Genomic DNA, 17,192 nt, shown 5'->3' on the forward strand with positions numbered 1-17,192 from the left:
AATGGACTTCCATGACACTTTCTAACCTTCTGTAATGGAAATTACATACAGGAGTCTCAAACACTGTGTTAAGTATATGAATGGAGATGATCAGCAGGGAGAATTCATCCCTTTGTGCATCTTGCTTTGTTTTCAGAAATCGAAACTAAACATGTTCTGAACAATTATATTTGGGCTTTTGCTCTTTTTAGGTCCATTAACTCGTTTGGCTTCTTTCTTCTTTCTCACTAACATGTAGCATGAATTAACTGTGTGGGGATGTGGTGGGTTTTTGTTTTGTTTAAGTTCGTGCCCTTTACTATTTGAAATAGAGAACGCTATTCATTTTAAGCCCTATAGTAGCTAAATCAGAGTGTTTCCTTCATGCACTGTGATATTTATGTGCATACTTGGGCTTTGAGATGAATCATTCCCTTGCCTGGACTTCTACGTTTTGACTGTAGTGAAGGGATAATTATTTGACACTGTAAGAAGATTACAAACTTGGAGTTGGTGAGGAGATACTGATCACCATATTTAAGTGTCCTCTGGAGAATAATACTTCAATATCTACAGCTCTTCTTTCCTTTTATTATGCCAGAGCAGCTTCAATTTGTCATGTGTCACAATGAGACACTGCCTTTTAATATTCAAATCTAGAATGTTTTGATTTGTGCCTAATGTCTGTTAAAAAGAAATAAATTTCTCTGGTGCGTTTTGATGGGAGGCATTGTGGGGGGTAATTCAGTACATATATCTGCATTCAAGAACTGTTAAGTGAGTCTTTTGTAAGCAGCTGTATAATCAGGTATAAGCAAGCTGTTTGTGTGTCATGTTCAAGTTCATTCTAGCAGTGTGTAACACAGGACAGAATGTCAATCTGCAGTTTCATTTCCCCCACAGGTCTCTCATGTCAATGATTCGCAAGAGATCTCACTCCAACACCAACGTGAGCAAGAAGGAGAAACCTCCTCAGCAGGAGTCTGGTATGGCTCATCCTTTCTCAAGTCATGCACGTTATGCACTAGATAATGCAGATAAAGCTCTTGAAAATGAGCTGTGGGTACAGATAGAATTGTCAACATTAACTACTGCTGTCCATGGCCCAGTGTATTCATCTACCTTGCAGTCCAGAAATGTGACTGCAGCCCAGGTATACATGCTCTGAAATAGAAAGTGGTATCTCTGGCACTGAAGCTTTGGTCTCTCTGGAGTTGTCCAGTTTGGAGAAAAGGAGGCTAAGAGAAGACTTCATTGCTGTCCACAGCTTCCCAAGGCAGGTACATGGAGAAGGAGGTGCTGATCTCTTTTCCCTGGGATCCAGTGACAGGATGTGTAGGAATGGTTCACAGTTGCACCAGGGGAGGTTCAGACTGGATATGGGGAAGCCTTTCTTGACAGAAGGTGGTCAAATGTTGGAACAGGCTTCCCAAAGGTGGTTGGTGCCCCAAGCCTGTCAGAGTCCCTTCCAACTGAAATAGTCTGTGCTATTCTACTGCAAGCCTCTTGAGATCTCAGGTAAATTTGTGTAGCCATTGTAGTCATGTATGCCTCCACAACTGAGCTGGTGATCAGCATCCAATTTGCTTTTTCCAAATGGATTTTGGTATGAACAGTTTTTGATGCTGAGGTTCAAAAACCTTAAGGGAAGACCTAGCACTAGCTGTAACTGAAGGAAGTTCTGATCTTCCAGCTTCTAGCTCTGATGTTTATCAGATATGTCACTGAGTTGATTTCATTTGCAGATGTGGCAGGAAAATACCTCTTTTTCTCTTGTGGTTGTGTTTCTTACAGGCTCACAAAAGGCCCTGAGAAGATAAGCACTTTGTTGGGTATGGTGATAAGCTGGAGGGGTAGAACAGGATGGTTCAGTTTAGGCCCCATGCTGTTACACTGATGCTGTGCATCTTGTTGAGTTGTACCCTGGCAGTTTGGTACTGCCTGTAGTAGTTGAACTATAGGAGCATTAAGGGTCTCAACCTGTGCCTCTAAACTGGAGACACTACAGCATGTAGCTGCAGCTATAGTGTGTACAGGGCATTGGCCTTCCATAGGCTACCTGGAAGATGCAGAAGAACAAACCCAACAAGCATTAGGCAGAAAGCAGGTTATATACAGCATAATACAGGGGTGCTTCCAACTTCCAAATAGCTGCTTCTTTGTGGTTTCTTCTGTCCAGAGCCTCTCCACAGAGCTAGTTTGTTAAATGCTTCAGTTTTCATCCCTCAATTCATATCTTGCAAAATCACCTTTTGGAGTTGACTGTAATGCTAATCCTTTAATAATACTGGAAGCCCTAAAACAAAACAGAATCTTGCACTGAGGTGGCTCTGCATGTGAAGTAACAGCTGAAATTGCTTTTTATTGTTCTTAATGGAAGCTGGAAACTTAGTAGGTTGAGAACAGGAGTTAAGTAGAGATTTACAAATGATCATGAGTGCCTGAAGAGTCAGAGCTAGTTAGACAGGCACTGCCAGTTAAATAAACAAAGCTTTTCTTGCTGTTTCTCTCTTTCTTCTGAAACAGCAGGAGTTTGTTTGTAGTGAATTGCTTAACTCATTTGCTGCCACTTAAACAAAGAAGGGGGCTGCAGAAGGGAACCTGCTGAAATTATAGGTGTAGGATATAACCGTTAGAGAAAAAAACACTGTTAGCAGACTGCAATGGTATGCAAGCATGGCTGGACTGGTGGAGGGTCCAACAGGCAGAATACTTCAGTTCCTCACCTCACAGGAATGGGATGACATGGGGAATCTTTGGGACCTGGTTACCAGGCTGAGAGAAGTAAGATTGTTGGTCTGGGTAAAATAATTGGAGAAGTGAACCTACATATTGAGATCTCTGATGAAGAGTCAGTCTTATCTTTCAGTAAGTTCAGTTCTTTTGCCTTCATTTACCACGTTTCCTTACCTTGGAGCATCCTTAGTGTTTTGATTGCACCTCTTTGTTGAGACTGTTACAAACAGTGATTGCAGGAAATTCTATGAAATTCTCTACACCCCATTCTTTCATTATTTATTAGCAAACTGTAACAGTTCTGACCTTTCTTCAATCACATCTAAACTGCTTTTTCTCTTAATAGTTGAGCTGTTCTTAAAATAAAGATAAAAAAGGGGGAAAGTTCTTTCTTGATCTAGTTATTATATCCAACTTGAAGCTTGTTTTGACCCTTGTTAAGGACTTAGAATGAGTGGTTTCTATCCCATACCACCAATTAAGCTTTTATATTTGAAACAGCCTGTTTGTGAAATTAAAGCCTGACATGAAATTACCTTGGAATACAGAAACTGCATTTCTATGAATCATCAATAGTACCTTGACAAGTGAGCGAGGGAAAGTCTATTTAAAATTCCTCTTACATAAGGTACAACGTTGCAGCTTTGAATAGTGTCAACCCTATTTCTCCATGTATCTGCTGTAAGTATTCTTCCCCCCCACCTTTTGGCATGTTAAGTATCTTTTGTTACATTACCCAGAACACTGAGAAGTTAACAGGTATTGTTTAGGTTCGTCACGCAGCTTCCTGTTTCATCTGAATCTTTTTCAGTCTTCATACTGAATCTCTTGAAGAAGCAACCATTCCCTTTCATGGTATTTAGGTTTCGCCTTTTAACTCGATGCAGGGTTCCTTAAATGTGTGGGTTTAGTTCAGTGGGGTTCAACTGTGTGTTGTTTCAGCAAGGTTCAGAAACCCATGAGAAATAGGAGACATATGGTCACTTTGTGATGGGTTGCATGAGGCATTATCAACTTGTCCCATGTCAGTGGAGCTGTGGAGATTTCTGCTGAGCCACGGTGGAAGTGGGGCTGTGTTCTTCAGTCTTTGGTGCTTCAGCCAGTAGCACTGACCTTGTGCAATTCCCACTTAGAGGAGCTCTGTGTTTTTCAGCATGTGGGACCTACTTCTGTCTCAGCTTCTGCAGACACTGTGGTTTGTTGTTTGTGAAGTCCATGGCATGATCCTCAATGTGTGGATTGGCATTTTATACTTGAAGAACTTGAGACACTTTAGCTGATAGCAAAGATTGCTCCTGTGATGCTGTGTCCAGAAACTAGAGTTCCTGATAACTACAGATGAGGTTGCTTGTTTCTGCTACCATAAAGAATCCTAGAATGGTTTGGGTTGGAAGGGACCTTAAGATCATCCAGTTCCAACCCCCTGCCATGGGCAGGGACACCTTCCACTAGACCAGGTTGCGCCAAGCCGTGTCCAACCTGGCCTTAACTGTGTATCACACAGGCAGGAAGACCTACTGCACCAAGTATAACTCAGTACATTGTGTATATAAATGCTGTTTCATCATTAAAACTAAGTTATGATTATGGTAACTGGCTGTATATGGCAAGCAAGCTGTTTAGGAGGCTTTTAACATGTTTATTCCTTTGTGATATTTCTCTGTAGTTTATATCTAGAATGTGATAATCCTCTTTGATTTCTGAAGCAGGTGAAGAAGTTACAGATCTGAAGAGACAAGCTGTTGAAGAAATGATGGACAGAATTAAAAAGGGAGTTCATCTGAGACCAGTGAACCAGTCAAGCAGGCCTAAAACAAAGGTTTGGAATAAACAGCAGAGCAGTAATATTAGCTAAGTACAGTAATTTACACTGAAAAATAAATTGCCATTTGCCTCACCTTGATTTTGAACAAAGTTAACTAGAGCAGCATATATCTAGAAGAACAGAAGAAGAAGTGAAGCCAACAGTAAGTAAAAAGAATCCCAGTTTCTTTGACACACAAAGGAACTGAAATCAAACAGGTTCCGAGAAACAAAAAGCACAGGCAGAATAACTGCATTGAGTAAAGGGGTGATCAAGAAGTAGACAGTATTTAGCAGTATTTATTCCTGTTACACAGTACTGAAGACTAATACCTGAACTTGGCTACAATAAGATATTGCTTACCATGTTCAGAAAAGCATAATCTTTATGGGTAGGCTGTGATTCACAGGGTTAAGGGTGACTCACAGCCTGCTAAGAGTCTTCCCATCATCCATATAAGATAGTATTTTGGATGATAGCCCATGAGAGGAGAAAGCAGAGGAGCATAACACAACTGTATGCCTGCATGTGTTCAAGTGCATGCCATGTCTGTCTTCAAGTACAAAGTCTGTCATGATCCATTTCACGTGGTTTTTAACGTGTTGTGTTTGTTTACAGCCAGAAACACCAAAGCCCTCCGAAAGTGCAATGAAAGAATTAAAAGGGATTCTGGTAAGAAAACTTAAGAGTTTGTATTTCAGTTTCTTCTCGTTGAGCTGACAGGGCCTTCTGCCCAAAATAGCTGAGTGTTGGAAGCTGCTCCATTAGTGTTCTGGTTTAAAGCTGTAGAGCAGGTTTGGAGTGAATCCACCAATTCCACTTTTAATTTTGGTCCGACTGAAGGATTGGGTTTTTGCTTTGCTAACAGAATTTATGTGGGAGAAAACTAGCCTGCTAACTGCTCTGGATGTGTATGTTCCTGCCACTAGAGGGGATGTTACAGTCTGCACCTGCCGTGGATGCTCTGGAGACATTCCAAGTGCTCACAGTGGGGATGCTTAGGGAGGGAGAGGCAGCCAAGTATCTGTGTCTAGTCTGAAGTGAAGCCCTTGGACTGCACATACAGTAGGTGTGGGGTTCTCCTCATCAACTGCTCTGAACTCCTGCTCCCGAGTCACCCAATTTCTTGATAGGGTAGGCATAGCTTAAATAGAGCAAGAGTTCTCTAGTCTGTCTGCATGTGAATGTGTAGAAAACATTGATTCTGAGTAGCTGTCCATATGCCCATTTATCACTAAATACAAACATCAGGCATGTGTTTGGTCCTGCTCAGAGCAATGTGCTAAGGTTGTTCCTGTTTTGTCCTTTACTCATACACTGCATTGCTTATTTAACTGATGGCTTCATTTGCACAAGTGCTAAAATTGTATCAGTCAGAAGGAGCTGTAGTTCTTTCTCCCTGACCCTGAGGCTTTTGAATTTGAAGTGTAACTTTGGCACATCAGGTGAAATTTTGCCTTTGTAAGGTGAAATACAGTGACATTCTGCCTTCATTGAATCAAAATGCTTCGCATCCACTCTACAGAAGGTAGGGCTAATCATTCTGACCATCTGTGGTAGCACCTAAACAGCCCTTATAGAAATAACTTCAGTGTTGTGTTGAGTGGTGGAAGACTGGAGAGTAAAGAGCGTAGCCACAGCCTGTGCTGTGATTTAAAATCATGAGTGTGTACCACCGTTGTGTTAAACTCACAGTTCAGCAGTCACATGAAAGCAGGGGAGGAAGGGAAGAAATGATCTAGAGAGCCACCAGACCTTAACACTGAGCACTAATTAGAGGGACACATAATTAAATGTGAAGGTAAATAGAAAAGGAATAAAATGCCACACGGAGGTTATGTTTAAAATGGAGCTCTGTAATTACAGGAGTGGTTTGATTTGATGTGGTGAGCTGTTTGGACCAGAGAGGGTTGGGCTGAAGGGTCCTGTTGAAGGTCCTTTCCTTTTCTGATAGCTCTTTAATGTCTTTGACACTGTACCACAGACATCAGGGGAGACTTGATCGATTATGTACTTAAGAGGGAGCAGAGAGAAACCTGCAGTCACTGCCCTTCTGTATCTGGCTCGTTGCTTTTGAGCCCTTCAGGATATTTGCAGTGTGAGACAAACTGTATAAAATCCAATTCCAGTCTATTCTTGAGACCGATCATTACGCACAGTCAGACAACAAACATGGGGGTGGGATGTGGTGGAGCAAACATTTGTTGTTACTCTGCTAATTGTGCATTTCACATAGGCCTCCATCTAATTGTTACACACAAACCTCATTTATGCTCTGTAAATTGCAGAGTTTGAGGGACTCCGTTGCTCAAGTTGCTCTGGTATGTGCATGTTTGTAGGGATCTGGAGCATGCTGCTGATTATTAATGTCCCTGCTCAGTTCAAGTTCTAATAGTTGCCAAAGAGAACACTTGAATTTTTGGGGCAGGGATAAAGAACAAGTTACTTTGCTGGGATCCCAAGGCAGCACAGCTTTTGCAGCTTGTGATGCCATTTCTTGTGTCAGTTGCTATTTCTGCTCAGCAGTTATGTGCCTGTCAACAAAAGATGTTAAGAATATTTAGTCCCTGGAAAACCACTGTATGAGTCAGACGTGTTTTGGAACATGTATTCTGTATGTAGGGGAAGATTTAGATTACATCTTAGGAACAAGTTCTTCCCCATGAGGGTGCTGAGGCGCTGGCACAGGGTGCCCAGAGAAGCTGTGGCTGCGCCATCCCTGGCAGTGTTCAAGGCCAGGTTGGACAGGCCTTGGAGCAAGCTGCTCTAGTGGAAGGTGTCCTTGCCTGTGGTGTGTGAGGGTTGGAGCTGGATGAGCTCTAAGGCCCCTTTCAGCCAAACCACTTGATTATTCTATGTTTAAAAAGCTTTCAGCTTGAGATCTAGCTCTGTCCACATGAAGTACAAGGGCACAGGGTGAGGGTTATGGCAGATGAGCTAGATACAGGATATAATAGTGTGCTGCAGTTGCAGCTAATATGTATTGACTTCTGCATATTCGTGTACGTACCAGGATGCAGCAACACAGGATCATGCTAAAACATACATCATGTAAAATGTGGATCTTTGGCTTTTTGCCAAAAGGTTAATTCTGGCCATGCTAATGCTGTAGCAGGTTTTTTATAAGATCCTTTAAATGTTAAGATAGAGGCAGTTGGCAATTCCCTGCAAACATCAGAATTTGTTCATTAATGATCCAGAGCATCTTTCTTAAGCCTGATATCAGTCTTCTAATATGTAGGTAAGTGTGGTTAATCCCTACATCAGGAAATCCAAGTAAGGGGAGGAGTGGTAAGCCAGTCCCCAGATGCTCACTGTTGCACTAAAGGAAGAGCTTTGCACTCTGGTCTAGAACTGCAGTTGCTTTTATGCTGTTTAAAAGGTGCACGTGGGATGTTTGGCAAGGCACCACAGTGTGTCCTCAGCTTCTCATGCCTGTTTCTTGCTGTAGGAAACACTGAATAAATCCACTAGTTCCCGAAGCTTGAAGTCCCTCGAAACAGACAGCAGTGAAACAGAGCTGGAGCGAGTGCTGCGGCGCCGGAAAGTGACCACAGACCAGGACAGTGGCAGTAAGTGGTTGGACTCTTTGTAGTCCTCTTCCTCTCCCTGCATTAAGTGACTCTTGAAGCTTTACTTTCTCTTCCAGACCATTGCCATTTCAGCCATTCTGGAGAACTCTGCTTACCTCTGCAGTGACTCACTTCCCCATCGCTCCTGCCGCTTTCCATCCCCATTTTCTCCAAGAGATGCTTCTGTCAGGATTTCCTGCGCACGCAGCCATATAGACACAGGTTACTCTGTCCTGCCTGGAGCTCAGACATTGTTACTGGAGTTAATAGTCTGAGCCTACTGTGAAACAAGTAATGGTAACCAGACAAACGAGGGTTTAGGACTGATTTTGAATCAATCTCTTCTGCAGAACAAGGTTCAGCAGTTTTTAAGCTATGCTTTACTATCATTTATTGACCTTCTGCCTGATTAGAAACAGTTGGTGCAAGTGTAAGCCCATGCCAGAGTCGATGCAGGTGTAACTAGTTTCAGTGTCACTACATGGTTTTAGCTTGGACTTCACAGATAGAGAGTTCGCTGAGTACTCACTAGTGTGAGAAGAGGCTTTTGTGCTGTTGGGCTGGTTCCTGCTCCAGCTGCACATCTGGGAGAGCATGGCCAAATTGTGACTTGTTAGTGCTGTGTGAGCAATGGGACTTACCATCGCAGAAGGTAAAGGGGTTGAGTGCACAACTTGATGTACCAAGCCCTGCTCATGGTACAAGATGGGGCTGATCTTGGTGGGGAGAGCAGAGGCTGTGTGGCATACTGTGTGATACGGTGTTTTGATCCTCTCCGTTCACTGAATGGTGTTTGTTAACTGATCTCTGCAGTTAGCTTGAATTCTGCTGTGCTTATGTGTTGTTCCTAGACCAGGATAACAGAAGCATTAAACTTTCTTTGGGTTTTAGGTCCCACTGGAATCTTGGCCACATCAGAATCAAAATCTCTGCCTGTGCTAGGTTCTGGAGCCAGTGCTGCACAAACAGCCCTGAACAAGAAAGACCTGGAGGCACAATTCAGTTCCCAAGTTCCTGACTCAGGTCCCACCTCTAACCAGCTTAAGGGTGTAACAGGCTGCAAGCCTACACTACAGTAAGTAGAATGTGGATCTCTGGATGTGTTTTAGTATCAGATCGGTTTAATTGGTGAATTTTGAATGTAACTTCACTGAATCATGGAATGGTTAGGTTAGAAGGGACCTTAAAGCTCATCCAGTTCCAACCCCCTGTCACGGGCAGGGACACCTTCTGCTAGAGCAGGTTGTTCCAAACCCCATTCAGTCTGGCCTTGAACACTGCCGGGGTGGGCCAGCCACTTCATTATGTATTTATTATTAGGAAATATACCCTATTATGTTTTTAATTTCACATAAATTTAATACCAGGTTTGGTTAAGAGGATATGATCTTAAGGTCCTTTCCAACCCTAACGATTCTATGATTCTATGATATACGTACAGTCTGCAGCTGGTTACCACTGACTCCTCAAAGAATCTGAAGTCTCACATGGAGGTAGAAATTGAATTCTCTGAGATGAAGTTATTTCCCTGTAAAATCTGTGAATATTCTTTAAAAACCCATTCATCTTCTCTGCCAAAAAAGACAGCTCAGGGTTTTAAGAGGAATAGCAAGGTTCAGGGTTCTTTCCATGTCCTGAAGAGGGATGATAGTTATACAGTTAACTTTTGATTTAAAAAAGGCAGTTCTAGCACAGTATGTTAAAAACGAGAATCATGCAATCCATGCTGGTCCGTGTACAAGGCAGGTCCTGTTGGACCCAAAGAAGTCCTCACTATTACTCTTAAATGTTTGCTGGTGAAAGCTCTGAATTAGCCTGAAATCTCAAGATGAATTCTTCAAGAAACCCCAAACCAGCATATAGTTGGTGCTGCATTTGCACAGATGGGCAGCAGAATCTTCTGTCATGACAGCCTGAAGATCCAAGGTGCCAGTAAAGCATCAAAGAGTTAAACCTGCTTCAGGAATACTTATTACAGGTATATCTCCTGGAGGACTGGTTTGTTTTACAACAATACCAAGCTCCTTTTGAAATTGGGCTGTGCACTTACTTCAGTTCCCTTGTCAGGTTGTTTGTCAGTTTGTCACTGCAAGAAAAGGGAGTGGATGAGACAAATCAGATTGGCAGAATATTGTAATCGTGGTTAATTAAACCTCTGGTTTCCTGCTCTGTCAGTAAGAAAATACCACCAGTACCAATTGTAGCAAGTCTCCATTGCTTGGATCAAAGGAGCAAGTCATGACAAATGAGTTGGAAATTCAATTCCCATCTATTTTTATGGGCTGGTGTTTGTTTCCCTCTCGTGCAGGTACTTCTATCATTTAGTTTTGGATGGATAAAGAGCCCAGTTTCCTTTTGTGCTCTGCAGTTTTATTTCCTTCACACCAAGTTTTAAAAGCAGAATGCCTTTTCCAGTCATGTGTATTTTTCCTTTTGATTTCATCTGAGTATTCTTAAAAGAAAGGCGATCTTCATTTGAATTTAATCCGAAAGATGACGATTGGTTCCGCAGCTAATTTGACAGGAGTGATGCCATTGTGTTTTCTTGAACTGCTACCCTGACAGAAAGGTGAGGCTGTTCCTGAAAAATACCGTGTGTGTAGTTTGTGGATTTCTTCAGTTTTGAGCAGATAACCTTAATCAGAAAAACAGCAACTCCTACCCCCTTTTGTCTACCTTTATTCCACCAAACTAAGTGGAAATTGCATTTACAAGAAAGGAAATGAAATAATTGCAGGCCCCAAGGTCTTGCAGAATGCGTGATGAATTGACAGTGAAAAGGATCTTGTGTTGACAGTCACAGTTGTTATGTGTTATAAAAGCATACGTGAAGCTCAATTTATTTCTCAGCTTGCCTATTCAGTGACATCCTGAAAGACACATTTCACTTTAATTTATCTGTTTAAAGCATTAAAACAAATGCAGTGGGCCAGATTCCGTATCGCTGTGGGGCATCTTTGCAGCCAGCCACTGGTGTAAGCCTGCTTAATTGGAAAGGTTCATCCTTGAGGATGGTTTTACAGCAAGAGAGAAGGGGCTGTGGCTCTCCTACTCTGCTGCTGGGCTGGCAGGGAGGAGCAGAGATAACCCAGATGCTTTGTACCATGTGGAAATGCAGTTACTTTCTCCTGGGTACTGTCTGGACTCCAAGGTGTGTATGTGCTGTTTTGAAACAGGGCTGATGTGATGCAGACATCAGAAGGAAGTTCATTTGTCTGACAGCATGGCTTTGTGGTTAGGCAGCGTTCTGGGCTTCCCTGGGTCCATCTCTACCTGCGGTTCAGTCTGGATCAGCAGAGCATCTCTTCATTGTCCATGATTTGCCATGCTTTGATTTGTATCCTGGAGTGCTCTTAGTGCGTAAACTGGATCCCTGGACTCACCGAAAGACTGAAACTAAGCCAGAAGATGTGATCCAGCCTGTAGGGGCTGGCCCAGGGGCCATATCAGAGCTAGTTCAGTGAATAACCCCCCTGCACTGACAGGGCACTGGTCTGAAGCACAGGCTGTTTCCCTCTACATGCCTGCTTCTCATGAACCACTCTTTCCCCAATTAGGCCCTGTTAACTAGACAAACAGGTACCCTAAGTGTCAAAGGCATACAAAAGCTTTATTGTAGCTCTTCTCCTTATTCCTACCTGAGGTAAGAGGATGCAGCTGCCTCATCATTTGCAATTCCTTGCAATCTGACAGAGGTGTGACCTGCTTTGACTGTTTGCAGCAGCCAGTTTATAGCACAGCAGAGGATTGCAGGTCCCATACTGTGCATATTTATTCCTCTTTCTTCACCCAGATCTTAATGTACAGCTTCCTATAGAAAACCTGAGGAATAGGTGTGCATGAGCTATTTCTCTTTGCTGCACCATCGATTTCCTAAGGCTAGTAATGTGAAGGAGGAGGTAATACAGACAGACATTTAAATGTGGACAGCCCTATTCATCATTCTCTATTCACGGTGAGTAACAGTTGAGCACACCCATTCTGACAGAGAAAGAAGGTTGTGCCTTTGAAAAAGAGCCAGTCTTGAGAATGTATCTGTGAACAATGCCCAGAGAGGAGTTAGCTCATTGAGTGAAACCCTGGATCCTCCCCACCCCCAAATCGGTGACAATCCAACCCAAATACACAGGCATGGGGTAAGCAATTCCAGTCTTTGGTTGCAGTAGGACTCCACACATGGTGTGATTACTTCTGGGCTGCTCCTGAGTCGCCTAAAGAGGGGTTGTGGAAAAGGGCTGTAACATCCATAAACACAGGTTCATGGAATTGCACAATAGTTTGGGTTGGAAAGGACCTTAAAGCTCATCCAGTTCCAACCCCCTGCCATGGGCAGGTTCACCTTCCACTAGAGCAGGTTGCTCCAAGCCCCATCCACCTGGCCATGGTGAATCAGGTGGATTCTGAAATATTATTTTAATCAAACTAAGTGGCAATAGCTTAGAGAAGTTAATTCAGGTGAGAAATTTGGGGGTTGAACCCCCAGGTGAGGTGTTATTTCAGTGCAGGAGGCTGTTAGAAGAAAGGTCTGAAGCCATTCAGCAGCTGATGAATGTGTGGAAGGTGGTGCTGAGGGGAAAGACATCAATGGTGTGTATCCTGTAGGGAAATTGAGGCTTTACCTCAGCATTCAGGTAATCTGCAGATCTCTTCCCAAATGTTTAATCCAGCAGGAGTGCAATTTGGTGACAATTGCTTAAAGGAGAATAGGTGACAATTTAGCTCCCTTGTGAGCAAGGAGAGTTCCTGTGCCCCCCTGTGGTGTGTAGACCCAGAAAGGGAAGGTGTGTCTGGCTCTGCCCTGCTGCTTTTGGGGGTTTGGGTTTGGTTTCTTCCCAGCACTTTATAAACATTGAGTTTCTGGGCAGGAGAGCTCCCTGCTCACAGGGAACCACAGAGAGGGTTAGTCTTAATCTGATGATTTTATACAATTAAAGGATTTGTCCTCCTTCTGGCTGTAATCTTAGTAGCCCTGCATCATCCACCAGCTCTGCGGGAAGCAGCTCAGCCCCAGCCAGACACCATTGCAGAGGTTTGCCATTGCAGCTTGAGCATGGGCAATTTAGTGTGAACAACAGATGAAGGAAACAATGGGATGTTCTGGAAGTTTGAGGTCTCCTCAGTTTTCACTGGTCGAAAAGAGACTGTAAGATGTTTTCCACATGTTATGAGTGTATTTCTTATGTGCTCTCAGTGCAGGCAGAAGCTTTCTGAGCCTCTTCATTGCCAGTCTTTTTGTTTGGGCATTTTCAAAACAGCACCTAAAAATCGGAAAAGGGAACCAACAGACAAATTCAGTAGCTTCACCTTTTGTATCCCCTGTAATTTCATGTTGGCAGATACCACAGTGTGATGGAGTTTTTTGTTCACTGAAGACTTAGAATTAGTGGGTATTTTACTGCTGTTTTGTGTTAGGCTTTGGTCCTGTCTGTTGGATTTCCCTGCCTTGTTAAGAATTCTGGAATATTTAGTAGACACATCTGCAGTTTCACTTCTATTCTCAGTTCGTTTTTGATGGAGGATAAAAGGGAGCCAGCACTCCTGTTGTCTGGCATGGCACAGACAGACGTGGTGTCATCCTGTGTGCTGGGACCCACTGTCCTGCACTGGAGTTCACCTGGCTCCCTGGGCTGGTTGGGTTGGGTCTGAAGAGGGGAGACTGAGATGAGCTCTTAGGCAGAAGCTCTTCCCTGTGAGGGTGCTGAGGCGCTGGCACAGGGTGCCCAGAGAAGCTGTGGCTGCCCCATCCCTGGCAGTGTTCAAGGCCAGGTTGGACACAGGGGCTTGGAGCAAGAAGTGAGATTGTATGGTTCTGTGAGTGACATGGCAGCCTGGTTTTTAAGTGTTACAAAGAAGCAACTGGTGGTGAGCAGCTGTCAGATTATCTTAATACTTCGTATTTCATCTTTTGGGGACTAAGGGTTCAGTGTTACTTTGTCTTTGAAAGCAGTTTTGTTTGCAGGCAGCTGACAGCTATTTCAGTGTCCCAGATCAGGGAGCTGATTTGGTGCCCTGTTGGCGCTGGCTCCTGCAGCAGAAATGCCTTCATTCCTGCCACCTCGGATTCCGGGCAGAGTCCCCTCCATGCAAAACCATCTTTGCCAGAATAGATTTTTGCTGGTATTTTCTGAATATGCTGTAAACCCCATAGATTTTCCTACAGTGTTTTCCTTGACTGGTTTCCTTTAGCTTTCTGCTTTTACGTATAGTTAAAAATAGGATGGGACTTGCTCCAATCATGTGTTCTATAATATTTACACAAAACTCTGTTTTGTAATGGAACCACAGTACAATGGTTTTGGGCATAGTGCACAGAGCAAGGTTAAATCATACCCAGATTATAACATTAACCAAAGGAAACAAAGAAACTCCAAGTCTCAGTTGATAATCCAAGCCCTAGTTTGTCCTTCTGTACTTCTGCTGTAAATTATTTACTAAGGGCACAGCAGTACCAGCGCATGGATGGCCCGTCAGGCGTAACCCTTTATTTTCATCCTTTTGTAACTATAGAAATAGTTTGGTACTCTTGTATCACAAGCAGTCCTCTGCACTGCGTGGGACTTTGCATGTCACATATAATTAACCTAAAACACCCTTAACATCTAAATCAGTACAGGTTTTATGTGTTTAGTCATAAAAATAACGTGCAGGCTTATGAATCGATGTATGAATGAGAACAGTAGAACGACATTCTCTATTTCTGGCTTACATAGTTGGACAAATAACAGGAATACTGATAACAGCATTAACAGTCGTAATGAGGGAAGAGTTTTATATGGAACTAAATGCAAGTATCTTGGCTGGACAGATCTGTAACAGTTCATAGCTGTGGCTCACTGTATCTGCATGAATTGCTTTCCCCAGCTTCATTTTCTAGCAGTCAAACCCGGTTATTGAAAGGGAGCACCAAATGATGCTCATTCTTGCACTGAAACTTCGCTCCACCTGCATTCTGCTTGTGACAAACTGTTGAAAAGGAGCTGGGAACACCTGGTACACAGGGTTAATGATTTTAACAGCACCTCAGCTGTAACAGCATCACCGTCAGACGGGTGCCGTAAGGGATTTGAAGAAGGGAGTGGTAGTACAACAAAGTCTGAATAGTAATTCTTATTTTTATGCTGGAAACGCTGATTTAATCACTGGTTTTCTCCATCAAACTACTTTATATCGACATCTTTCATTTTTCTGTCCTTTGAAGGTGGTAAATATGATTGCAGTTTTATCCATTTTTGTTAGAAATGAAACAGACTTGAGCGCGCTTGGCCGTGCATCAGTTGTTGGAATGCTGCCATACACTAATGCAGACTCCCCGCTGTGAGCCCACTGAAGAATTATACTTTGATTCACCAGATTGTATTAAATAGTCCAGCTGTTGGGATTTGAAAGATAGTTACCTCCAAAGTGAAATAAAAATGAACTTGGCATTTATGGCTTTGACCATTTTGATGATGTTGGGCAATCAGCTTTTCAGAGGGTAGCACTTTTAAAAATAACCCTCTTCTGGTTACACTGCTTTAAAAAGTTTAATTTGCTGTAAGGTTCCCAATACCCCGGCTTGTATTTTCTGGAATGATTGGCAACTTTTGCATAAAATAAGCATTATTTTCCTTATGAAATCACTGCCTTCTGATGGTAATCAAATGAGCGTGAAACTGTGTCTATTAGCACCCATTTCCGCATTAATTAACTTATAGCAAAGTTCTAATGTTGGAGACAATTCTCATCATTAAAGCTTGAACATGGAATTTCATTTGCTCTGTGCAGCAGCAAGCTGAGTAAATCCCGTCTGAAATGGAAAGGGCAACAACTGTTGTTTGTGTGATTATGTGCTTGGGTTTAACCTGTGCCTTTCCCTTCTTCTATCAGGTGGGAGCCAGCACATTCCCCGCCCCATGCTCTGTGGCGTGGGGTGACCTCTTTTTGCTTTGTCATTTTCTCTAGGACAAAGACTGTCACAATAAAGGGCGGTTCATGGCAGATGGATCCTGTAGCTGAATTTCTTTCTCTGCCCTCCAGTTGATTCTACTGCTTTTCCTTTCGAGGGTGTTACTGTAGCAGTGTGGAAGGATGTTCCATAGCAGTAAGCGTGGAAAAATGTAAAGAATAAATAAAACAGAACAGCAAAAAGGAAAACAAAAGGCTCTGGACTAGCAGATGCCGTTGTATTTGGCAGCTTTGCAGTGAGGCTGCTGGGGAGAGCAGAGCCACACACCCGCTGGTATGAGTAGGACCTTCCTGCTTAAGGCATCCCTGCCCCTGCCCGTTGAGTGGCTGTCGGTGTGGACACCTACACTGTGGTGTGTGTGGCCCTGCCCAAGGATAAGCAGGAGGGCACAGTGTGGCACTGCCCTAACTGTGCTTGGTTGCACACCCTTGGCACTGAGACCAGCAGGCTCAGGAAGTGCGATGTGGTGGTGTGGGAGGCACATGCCTCCTGCAAAGGAGATCCCCCCATCTGTGGCTTGGTCAGTATTTGATGTAAGGGTGTCCTTGCCCACAGCAATGGGGTTGGAACTGGATGAGCTTTGAAGTCCCTTCCAGCCCAAACCATTCTGTGATTCTCTGAATTTCTGCTGGTGTGTTTTAGCTAATGTAAGGATTTGCCTGCATGTTTTCAACATAGTACAAAGCTTTTGAATACAGACAGGTGCTTTTAGTATTTATAGCATGATGCCAGCCTCGACAACAAACGCTGGTGTCTCTGACCTTTCCTTCCTCTCCGTGCTCTGAGGGGTTTTTTATCTGCACGAATCCCTGCCTGGCAAGGCACCGAGGCGTAGCCCTGTTTGTGCAGTACAGAATGCAGGTTTTGCACCCTCTGTTCCAGCAAATGCAGCAAGTGAATGTTGAGAAATCACTTGCACTTGCTCCCGCTGAGACCACTAGCAGCCTGCTGGTGCTGAGCCACATGGAAGATCTGGTTACGCTGCTGCTGCTCCCTGTGGTATGGAAGAGCGTAGTAGTGAAAGCCCTGTGTAAGCTGCTCTGGATGGAGGTGTGGAGAAGCAGCCGTGCTTTGGGCTGCAGGACTATTAGGAACTGGTAGCATTTCCTTCCAGAGCAGCTGCTCTGTTGGACATGGGGGAACCTAAACCCATGAG

At 43.5% G+C, this 17,192-nt stretch overlaps 1 protein-coding gene across 6 annotated transcripts in view; it reads left to right on the plus strand.

Moving 5' to 3' along the window:
- The window catches only part of SHTN1 (shootin 1), a 65,601-nt gene that overhangs the window by 46,119 nt on the left and 2,290 nt on the right, over positions 1–17,192 (plus strand). For 3 of the 6 annotated variants that reach the window (XM_061458644.1, XM_061458647.1, XM_061458648.1), the window contains 5 exons: positions 883–965; positions 4,422–4,534; positions 5,138–5,191; positions 7,971–8,091; positions 8,983–9,166. In XM_061458644.1, coding sequence (XP_061314628.1) covers positions 883–965; positions 4,422–4,534; positions 5,138–5,191; positions 7,971–8,091; positions 8,983–9,166 — 555 coding nt within the window. Of the gene's footprint in view, positions 1–882; positions 966–4,421; positions 4,535–5,137; positions 5,192–7,970; positions 8,092–8,168; positions 8,314–8,982; positions 9,167–17,192 lie in introns of those variants that run through there. The other 3 variants (XM_061458649.1, XM_061458646.1, XM_061458645.1) reach the window with 3 other exon arrangements.

This window comes from Pezoporus flaviventris, unplaced genomic scaffold, assembly GCF_033815535.1.
Source record: "Pezoporus flaviventris isolate CSIRO_AGI_PZ_B2104156 unplaced genomic scaffold, CSIRO_AGI_Pfla_v1 ptg000029l, whole genome shotgun sequence".
NCBI classification, from domain to species: domain Eukaryota; kingdom Metazoa; phylum Chordata; class Aves; order Psittaciformes; family Psittacidae; genus Pezoporus; species Pezoporus flaviventris.